The sequence below is a fragment of the Drosophila suzukii genome, chromosome X, assembly GCF_043229965.1.
Source record: "Drosophila suzukii chromosome X, CBGP_Dsuzu_IsoJpt1.0, whole genome shotgun sequence".
Classification (NCBI taxonomy): domain Eukaryota; kingdom Metazoa; phylum Arthropoda; class Insecta; order Diptera; family Drosophilidae; genus Drosophila; species Drosophila suzukii.
The window spans coordinates 24,944,684-24,955,352 of record NC_092084.1 but is presented as its reverse complement, the minus strand read 5'-3'; the positions used below and the strand labels follow the sequence as shown (position 1 = coordinate 24,955,352).

The 10,669-nt window shown below is 47.6% G+C and overlaps 1 protein-coding gene across 1 annotated transcript; it reads right to left on the bottom strand.

Moving 5' to 3' along the window:
* Positions 1 to 621: 621 nt before the first annotated feature.
* upd3 (unpaired 3) lies at positions 622 to 7,818 on the bottom strand. The gene is made up of 4 exons (XM_036820116.3): positions 7,242 to 7,818; positions 5,197 to 5,625; positions 4,929 to 5,129; positions 622 to 1,715 (listed from the first exon to the last, which is right to left on the bottom strand). The coding sequence occupies exons 1-4, from the start codon at positions 7,242 to 7,244 to the stop codon at positions 1,149 to 1,151; spliced, it is 1,200 nt and encodes a 399-aa protein (XP_036676011.2). The 5' UTR covers positions 7,245 to 7,818; the 3' UTR covers positions 622 to 1,148.
* Positions 7,819 to 10,669: the final 2,851 nt, after the last annotated feature.

The window sequence follows — 10,669 nt, the reverse complement described above, 5'->3', positions numbered from 1 at the left end:
GAGGAGGAGGAGGAGCAGCACTGCTGGGCAGACAAATCGGAGCACGTACACCGAGTCCGAAATTAATGACAATTGCTGATTGTGTGCGATAAACCCGATTCGGGTACTCCGGCAAACCGCAGAGGAGAACATCAAAAATCCAGGGCTCAGTGAAGGTGCGCGCGTAGATTCCGGCCCTGCGATAAGGCCGGGAGAATTGGAGATCTGGAGAAGGGCGAACGGAGAACGGAGAATCAAGAGCGGCGACAAACATTTCTCGTCGTTAAATCGCTGGTGTTTGTGTGCAGCTGACAAAGGGACAAAGGTGACCCAGAGGAGAGAATTATTATATGGCTCATAAAATATTTGAACAAGTCTATAAATGCCGCGTAATTCTGCTGCAATTAAAGCCACGGCGACGATCGTAAAAGGAAATTGTTTGGACACTTTTATGTCTCTCTTACAATTCGGTCTCTCATCCAAAACGGGGCGTATACGCAATTTCGGTGGGAATATATATTCTGGGTGTAATTGATATGGCGCCAGCAGGAATCGGATTCCCCATTCCCATCCGCATCGACCACCCATTGAGCAGGTAAACTCACGATGCGTTTGTACTTTCAATTGTTTGTATTTGATTTCTAAAAAGTTAATACCTAATCAAAGCTAAGTTACATAGAGGTGTATAATCGTACATATATCCGTGTGTATAATCGGGGGAGATATATAGCTTGTGGCCATCGTGGAGCGTTGTGTTTACTTTAATCATCTACTATCACAGCATCGTAATACAAGGCAAAGTATATCTTAGTATACTTAGTATCTAGCGGAATGTGCGGCAGATTATTGGCGAGTGGTCATAATAAATAATACAATGGGGCTTAGAGATACGGAAAAAAAAATTACATTCGTCATAAGATATCGAGAAAACTGGGTATCTTCATTCGGTTTTGTGTTGTTTGATTGTTCTCATTACTTATTCGGTTGTTCATAGCCTTGGGATTGTCTGGGATTCCTCGTGATTCGTGACGGGTGTGGTGTCGTGAGTAATAAATATAGGATGTTTAATAAATTAAGGATGTCTTCATGGAATGAGCCTCGTGTTTCGGAATGGAGGTTTCACCGGTTGTGAGCTCCCAGCCGTGGCTGCAGCTCTCTCTCTTTCTTCTTTAGCTCTCGATCTGGTTCTGGATCGGGATCGGACCCTTGGTGCTCGTCGTAGTACTTCGCACCTTGCACAGATCCCGCCGCTGGTGACTGAGGATCACGCGGATGCTCTTCAGATACTGAACGAACTCGTACTTGGCGAATAGCGCGTCCAACTTTAGATTCGGTGAGTCGGGGGGCGGCGGTACATCTTCGCCGCGGGCGGCCAAGGTCGCCTGCTGGTGCAGCTCCACCGGCTTTGACCTGAACAGCTGCAGCCATTTCTCCATCACGGGACGCGGCTGGATCCTAAAGGTCACCGCCGGCTGGGCCTGCCGCCGTTTCTTTTGGCTGCTGCCCTGGGGACGCACCTTCCTGTGCGTGGGGGTGTACAGCAGGTTGGTCAGGTTAATGACGTCCTCCACGCTGCAGAGCATGTCCCTCGCGGATTTGCGCAGGCGCCCCAGCTCGTCGGACAGCACGCTCCTCGCCTGCAAGTTGACCAGGTCCCAGTGCATCTTGGCGTTGCGCAGGTAGGTGAAGGTGCCCACAAAATGCTGCAGGTCGCGGTGCACGTGGCGTAGATTCAGCTGGAATGGGAGAAAGAAGAGCGGGATCTGGTTAGTTGGTTTGTCAGGACATGAGTACTACATTTTCAGGGCTACAATGATCATGAGTGATTGATATTGGTCTCAGGCGAAGGCTTCTATGCTGATTAGCCCAAGAACTACAGTCTTAAATGGAAATAATTATAAACATGTTATGTTATAACCAATTGTCCACGGTCTTCTCTTCTATCAGATACCTATCTTTGTATCATAAAAGATAAACTATACACTATTCCCAATAATAGCTAGTTTTCGAAGTTAAATAAAACGATTTGATAATTAAAATCCTATTTCTGTTGCTTGATTTGGACGAAGGTCAATGGTATCTTTCTGAAAAACCTTTTATAATATAATGGTCGCTGCCATTGCAATAAAATTCCCATTATGGAATTTAAAAATTAAAGTACTAGAGGGCACTGAGCACTGGATATGCGAACGTGCTGTTCACTATCTATACGGCAGATATAGTGGGAATATCTTATATAGACCTTCCTATAGTTCGATTGTTTTGGGTTGAGTGAACCCGCGCTGGCTGCGCTGCCCGCTGCCCCTACCCCTCTCTCCAAACCTTTATCTGCCCGGCGGCTGAAAGTGAAAATCGAGCCGAACGCTCGGCGCTCTCTCGTAACTGTTTTTTGAGTTCTCGGCTGCGCTTCGGCTGCCCGCTCGTGACGTATTCGTCGGGTCTTCGTTTCATTCATGCCGCTCACGGCTCGCCCTCTCTCGCTCGCTCTCGCTTCAGTTTCGGGGGAATCCACGGTTCTGCTCGCATGAATCACATATCACGTATACGTCTCGCGTCCCCAAGTTCCCACTTCCCCAAGTTCCCAAACCCGTAGCGCTAAGCAAACGCGAGTGTGTCATTTACAATAAATGAACGTTGAAAACTGCTCAAACATATTATCGTTAAGCTCCTTCACTCTTCCGATCCGATCCCATGTTATCAGAGGTTTTTTCAGTTATGTGCGAAAATATATGCGAGTATGTTGGCCGTGACGTCAAAAGGCCGTCGCTTCTCGGTATCGAAACGATCCACCTAAAAATAGACCCCTTCTATCAGTACGTCTTGGCACCTCGTCACCGGATCGGGTTCCGTTCTGGGGTCCGTTCTGCTCGGGGATGTCAACAATTAGTTGGCACAATTGGCATTGACGTAGCCGATATTGGCCAAATATTGACACACATCCCGAGTGGCAAGTTCCCAGCTTGGTACATGGCGAGAAAAGGTCTGTCGTTGGGGATTTGTTAGGGGTTTAAAAGCTTCAAGACTGGCTTGCAATGCAAAAATATTTGTTATCTTGAGCACATAGAACTTTCGCTTTGGAAAGGCTTATTTCATTTAAGTATCCCTAATTTTCTCGCAGTGTGGTCACTGGCTCAGGTACTTTTCCCCAACTATGACGACAATTGAGAAATTTCAGCGAAAGTCAAACTTTGCTCATCGCCCTGAATAGGTGATTGAGTGAATTGGCAAATGAATGAATGAATGGGGCAATGGCGATGACTATGATGGCGTTGGCTAACTTTAGCGAAACGAGCAGTAAAAAAACTCTGAGCGGAGCTGACCTTTGAGATACACCTGTACTCTGATCGTGACTTTTGGCTGACTTGAGGTGATTCGGCAGATTCCGTGGTCAAGATGTTGGCTTTTCTCCCTCTGCCCAAGCTCTCGTTTTTAGTATGGGAGGGGGGCCATAAAAAAGCTTTTATGGCCATGCCAAGTGAACTACCCCCATCTGGTTATCTGCAGATAATTCTGTCTTACACGAAACTTTCCCGGACACCTCCGAATTAGCACATTGGGGCAACCAAACCGATCTCGATCGATCCACCCCCTCGTTCGACCCCCGCCTAGATCTGGGTTAGACCCTTTTGGGGCATGGGATTGCCATGTGGTCACGTATTGACTCGCACCCGCGGCTCCGATAAGCCGTCCTCCCGATTAGCCAATTAGTCAATTCCACGAATACCGGCTCCTACATTCCTGAGCCCACGTTATGCACCATACCACAATCTACCCTACACACTCCCCACGCCCCACCTAAGCAATATTATTCACATTATTCACTGGCTGGCTTATCGGTCACCTCGGGTTTTTCCTCAGCTGGGTTTGCTCATTGCCCATGCCAGGGCGAAACTATTTCCGATTTACCAGCCCCCGAAAAAGCGTCATATGCCGGGTCGCCAATTTGCCATCCCCAAATCGTTCCACGCCAGTAAAATCAAATTGCCCACAGCTCAGAGTGAAAAGCTCCATAATTTTCCTCTATCCATCGACAAAGCCATAATTCAGATATTGATGCCGAATCCAATTCAAAATTTGATTAGCTTCTGTTTGTTGTTGTTTACTTGTCAAGAGTGTAAATAAAATGTGCCGCTTGATTTTATTTTGTTTGTGCAACGAATTATCCACTTCGAAATGAGGGGCTTCATATTCAGAGGCAGACTCAGATTCAGATTCTATTCAGATTCAGATACAGACTCAACTTCGTTTTAAGCTTCGATTCGGCTTCTATTCGGATCGATCCAATATGCGGGGCGGCAATAAAACGTGATCTTTGATCAAGGCCGGTTTGGGGGGGATCGCGATGGATCTATATAAACAATGCTCGGAAAAAAAGCGCGCGCGCCGTCAATTTGCTCTTAATCTTAATGTGGTTATGGCATCGATTGCTAATGTTTTCCCTCGTGCCGCTGTTGTTTGTTGCCAATGCAAATCGACGGTTAATGGGGCGTCCCGAAATGCCCGAAATGCCGGCTAATGCTGACGAATCGAACGAGGTGCGGTCGTGAGTTTGACGCCCTGAGCGGCCTAATGGGAAATATGCCTGGGCTAGCAGCCCTTAACTTTGGCTCTTTGTCGCCTAGTCAGTTTGCCGAACTATAGTAACCACTCTCGCTGCCACCGGCACGATTCCTCGGACTCGGATTCGGATTCGGATTCGGACTCATATGACCGCTCCACTCGCCATTAACTTGTGACGGTCTGTTTGCACCTACGCAGGTGAACGGAGCGGACGCCTCACGTGACCCTCTTTTTTATCACCTCCGGCTCCCTGGCAACAGAAGAGCCCACCGCGAGTGTTTGATGTTTGTAAGACATCATCTAACAGCGCCTAACACCCCGACTGGTTGAATGGATTATGGTTTCTTGACTAAGGTGATCTCTCTGTCTACTATCTCGGGGGAACTCACCTGATTGCTGCTGTTATTCAGACGCGGCAGAAACCTGTAGTGCACCCTGTGCAGCTTGTACTTCCGAATTTTCCTGATGTCGAGGGCCTTGATGGTCTTGTTGGCCAGTGCGTTCATATTGTCCACAGTGATCCTCGCCTTGTCGTCGCCCTGTACGCCTCGCAACTCGCGGGCGGTTTGCTTTTGCAGCTTCTGCAGGATCTGTAAGATACATTTGGCATGGATTAGCTGGGCGAGTCCTTTGCGCAGGCTGCAATTTCGAACTTACCGTGAGTCGCTTCCGGCAGCGTCTTGTTTTGTTCCGCTTCTCAGACAAGCCAGTGGGCCTGTGGTTGCAGGTGTTCTCCCAGTCGAGATGCGTACTACTGGCGTTCAGCAAGTGCTGGAAGGTGGCCCGGAAGTTGACCCCTGACCGCTTTTGCAGGTGCTTCAGGGTGGTGTTGGTGGCTAGCGAGCCTGGAGTTGGGGCGGCCGCGACGCCACCGCCACCGCCGCCGGAGTGGGCGAACTGCTGGAGCTGGCACATGACCAAGGCGAGCGTCACCAGTGACCAGATTCTGTTCGGATGACGACGTCGATCCACGGACGGCGGTGGCTTCCTGGTGCTGGCCGTTTTGCTGCCGCTACCGCTGCCAATACCGCTTCCGCTGCTCCTGATCCTGCTCCTGCTGTCGTCGAGCGGGCGGGCAGCTGCCGTCTAAGGGGTTAAACAAAATACTAAATTAGAAAATACAACAAAAACCCATGGAAGACAACCCTTTCCCACATTAGTCGTCTACGTTCTTCCACGGCCTTGACGTCAAGCTTTGGCATATTTAGCATAAGAAAAGTCCAACAGGTTATAACATATATTAGCCAAAATCAAATACGTCTGGCCGATTTTCAACTGCTTATACACACGAACGTCAGCTAAATGAGGGCCAGATATCTTCCCCGCCGAGGGAGCAATTACCATAAGTCAAGACTAACGGACAACTGAACCCGGCTGACTGGTTATATATTATCTCCCCCTTCTGAGCTTGGCCAACTTTTGGCCGAATATAAACCAAAGCCCAATATACGGTATCCAACATCCAACATCCAAAATTCGAAATCCGAAATGCAAAGACCCAGTCTCAGAGACCCGGGCACGTGAGTGTGTGAGTGGGCGACTGATGATTGTTGGCTCGGGGATTCCCGTATAATCGCAATTGTTTGGGGGCCCGAAGCGTGCGTGATTTGTTATTGTTATCGTTTGCGCTTTAGCTATTGCTGTCTTTATCTGGCTGACATAATTATTTAAAATTAAAAATAAATTTCTTTATTTGGCCGCATTTTCTGGCTGAATCATCGTGTGTCGGGTGGAGGTCGTCCGGCGGTGGAGGTTGCCATTGGCAGGTGGTGGTGATGGTGGTGCCAGTGGTGCCAGTGGTGGGGTAGGCCCTGCTGGCTCCACGCTTGTCTACACTGGCCAACGTGGTCAACGAACCTGGCTTCTTGTCTTGCAAACATTTGTGAAATTCGCCCGCTCTTGCCGTTCGCTTCGCTCTTACATACGTTTGGCTTTATCGCCGACCCTTTCCTGTCCCTGTCCCTCTTCAGTACGCTCGGTCCGCTCTTGGCCCGGACCTTGTCCATGGCGAATCTCAGCCGCTGACGCATCCAGTGCCGGCCAGCCCCCACCACCCCCCGCCGCACGGAACGTGCAAATTAATTTCACATGTTTCGCTCTTTTGCTTTTTTTTAATTTTCGACGACAGACGATTAAAAGTGCTGTTGGGCCGCACAGAAAAACTAAAACGCCTCATGGCAACCCTCCCTCCTCTAGTCGAATCTATAGATCCTTCAGTAATATGACCAGCTAATTAAGGGACTTTCATATTTGTAATAGCTACAACATATTGTGATTCATTTATGAAAAAAATGAACAGGAAATGCGGTTAGCTGGATGTTTTGAAAGCTATCTATTAGTTATTTTAATGACTACCATGGGCAGTGATTCATGATGCTGTTTCATGGGAAACTGGGGATGCCTCTTCCTGTTGCTACATGACCGATCCTGTCTAGTCCCCAGCCGAACTACCTAATTTCATCATATAGGGTCTGGCCTTTACAGCGTTTCGAGAGCGAGAACTTTTGGCCACAGGTGTCGAGCGCCATCACTCAAACACCTGTACTTATCAGGAAACAAAGCACGCACAGGTGAGTTCCCCCCCCCCCCCCTCTTTAGCAAAAAGAAAAAGGTAAAGCAAAACAAAGCAACGCGAAAACGAAAACGAAAACAAACAAAAATCCCCGTGCAACGTATAGTAGCTAAAAGTCAATTGTACTTACCATTTACATAAAAATAGTCAGCTGGGAATTCCGCACAAAACTTCGTACACGCACTTTGGACTTATCTTCCAGGGGTTTTCGGTAGTTCTTGGCGGAAGGAAGCTTCCAGAATGTAACCAAAAAAAAAAAATAATAGCAGGAGGGGCAAACAAAAAAAAATAATAACTCAAGCGAACGCGGACTCGCAATTTGGCGAATCGGTTGTATCTTCGCAACTCGGGTGGAGGAACTATCGCGCTAAGTGTCGACGCGCTGCCTTCGAGTGACTGCTATGATTTGATTCCGATCCGATCGAACGGCCCGCCGTCGAAGTCGAAGTCGCCGTCGAAGTCGCTGTCGATTTCTCGCCGCCGGAGAGCGACGTGGCTGATGAGAGTGGAGTGGATTGGATTGCAGTCGATTGGAGTGGCTTTCTCGACGCCTTCTTCGCTTTTTTTCGCTTTTTTCGCCTTTTCCCCAGCCTTTTTCAACTTTTTTCGCAACTTTTTCGCCTTTCGCCTGCTCGCATGCAGCTATGTATGTGCCTGGGTTTCGGCGGAGACGGAGACGGACTGAACTCCTCAGTTACTATGAGCATACTAATGAGGAGGCGGACGCCCAACCGCCGGTCCGCTCGACTCGCCTCGCTCCAGAAGCCCTGCGAGCGGAAGAGAGACGGCTGGAGCGGCCGCGGCGGCGGCAGCGGCGGCGGGACGGAGACAGGGAGAGCCGCTCTCGGCGGACGTGAGTGTGGCGCTGGCATGAGTGTGCAATCGCAAGAAAAGCGCTCAAAACATTCGCCGAGTGCCAAAAACAAGGCGAGAAAGCCATAAAAGAACCCAGCTGAGCGAGCGAAAAAAGGAAAAATGGCTCAGAGTGGTGGGGTATGGACCAGGGGATACCCTGTATTCAGGGGTTACCCTGTAGTCAGAGGTTACCCTATAGTCAGGGGTTATCCTGTAGTCAGAGGTTACCCCATAGTAAGGGGTTAACCCTGTAGTCAAAGGTTACCCTTTAGTAAGGGGTTACTTTGTAATCAGAGGTTACCCCCTAGTAAGGGGTTACCCCGTGCCCAAAATACCAAAAAAATACCACACATTTTTCTAAAGTAATCTAATCGGAATTATTGGGTCTTTTAAAATAGTAGTAATAACTATCCTAGAAATAATAAAAACGCTTTCCATCAGGATATTTATTTGGATTAAGATCAGAGTGCTTGGGTATGGTCCAGCGGTTTCTCTATAGTCAGGGGTTACCCTGTAGCCAAAATACCGAAAAAATACCACATATTTTACTAAGGTTATTTCAGGCGTGTTTTTGGGAGTTTTTATGTAGTAATGGTAGTTAATCTATAAATTAATAAAAAACTTTTTCCATGAGTATCTTTATCTTAAATGGAGCTTAAGAAATCTTCCAATATACAAAGACAACAACAAATATTAAAATTTGTTTCATTAGAAATAAGTCATAGGCATTTTTGGATAAACAAATATCTAAAAAGCCCATTCGCATTGAAATATAATATTTTTTTGGGAAATGATGAATAAGTAATTAGGTATTTTATATAATTAAAAATAATATTTTCTTGGAAATTATATATAAATAAAATTTTTGACGCAATTCAAATAGTTAAGTGATGAAGTAATCGTTCTAAAATCAAAATATTCTATATAAACGTATTATGACGTTTAATTTAGCAGGAGTACTTTTGAATGGCGTATTTTTGATAGAAGCCTGGTAAGTTATATTCGTTTAGTCAACCAGTATACTTTTACTGTTGCTGCTCAGCTCGAACATAATAGATTTATGGCCCATATTACCCAGTCGTAATGGGCGTGAAGCAAACCGCTTAGTTATTGATTAGGCCAGCCAGATTTCAGCGTGCGGAGAAGTACTCAAAACCCATGCCAAATTAGCGCTCCCAGCGCTCTCCAGCGCTCCCCTTCGGATGACACATAATCGGCCCGAGTGGAGTGATTGATCGATCGTTAGGTGGGCCGATCTCGGCCAGATAGGGCCCAGCTGAGCTCTGCTAGTACACGAACCGTATGGCCGAGTGGCTTTCTAGGCGGCCGACTCTCCCGCTCGCAGATAAACAAAACATTTGCCGGTCTCTGGATGGCCGAGAGAGCGGCAACTTGGCTCTTATTGAATGACTTTCACTCGCCTCACTTCCGATTCCGATGCCAATTCCGATTCCGATTCGGTTGTAACCCCCGCAAATACTCGGCACTGTGGGGTGGGCATGAATTTCAGTTATTTCCGTTCAATTTCGCAAGAATATTACTCATACGCTCCGTCTGCCGCCGACGGCCGCCAATGACGACACGGTTTTTCAGCCGCGAGCCGAGCTCTCACGCTCGCAAACACAGCGATTCATTCATGGTTACCGCCGCCGCTTGTCCGCTGCTCTGCCTCTCCGCTCGCAGAATGCGGATGCCCGACTGAAGGAGGAGGGGCGGTGCGGGCGGAGGGGGGCGTGGCAGGCTGAAAAGCGGTCTAAATTTCACCGCGCGCCAAAAACATGATCAATCGCAAAGTAATTGAGCACTCATCGTTACTCATGGACGGTGGCGGCGACGTCGCCGTTTACCGCTTACCGCTTACCGCTCGACGCCACTCCCACTCCGCCGCCCACCGCCGACGGTCGGCGGTCAATCAGACGTATTGTAGCCATTGTCATGATTGGGCCGAGCTATTTTTAAACTATTGTGTCGAACACTGGTACGAATCGGGTATCTTTGGTTTTGGCTGTGACTTTGGCTTATCGTGTTGATCTGTCCAATTGGCGGATGCCGAATTCGATTCCAAAATTGACCAAAATTGGCTGTCTGCGTTGTCTGTGCTATCGCAACCGTTCGGTGGCGTTAGTGCAAAACCCTAATGGCTAATGCATGACAGCCGATGATGACTGGGGTGGCGGTGGCGTATGAGTAATATTTGACGTCTTCACAGCGATCATGTGGGGGGGAAACGAGACACGCGTTCGGCACATGGGAAAACTCTCGGCGAGATTAAATGAATGGAATTGGATATGGAAATGGAATTGCATGCCATGTGGATGTGGTGGAAACGATTTTGCATCGGTGGAAAACTAGAATGAACCCCGGCTTGAATGGCATAGTACATGACACGTAATCGAAACCACTACTTTCGAGGGTCCAATGGAATCGTTGCACGGGGAAGAACTTTCTCGGGGCTCATCTGTAGCTAAGTACTTAATTACAAATGTGAGACTTTAAGTGGCTTATCGGGGGCACTTCGAGATCGATTTCAACGTATGCTAATATGCTTCGAGAAGGATCTAAATTGGAATCTAAAATTAATAAAATTAAATATACTTCCTGTACTACTAAAGTTTATGCTACTGATTTTATTGAACTGAATTTTCATATATTTCTACAGAGCTAACTACATTTTATTTGAGCATGCATTTAAAGACATAATTA

Excerpts from the sequence above, each read along its gene's own strand:
- upd3 (XM_036820116.3), bottom strand. Across the intron at positions 5,130-5,196 it reads GCTGCCGGAAGCGACTCACG|ATCCTGCAGAAGCTGCAAAA; the intron begins GTAAGTTCGAAA and ends TGTATCTTACAG. Across the intron at positions 1,716-4,928 it reads TGAATAACAGCAGCAATCAG|CTGAATCTACGCCACGTGCA; the intron begins GTGAGTTCCCCC and ends CTCCCATTCCAG.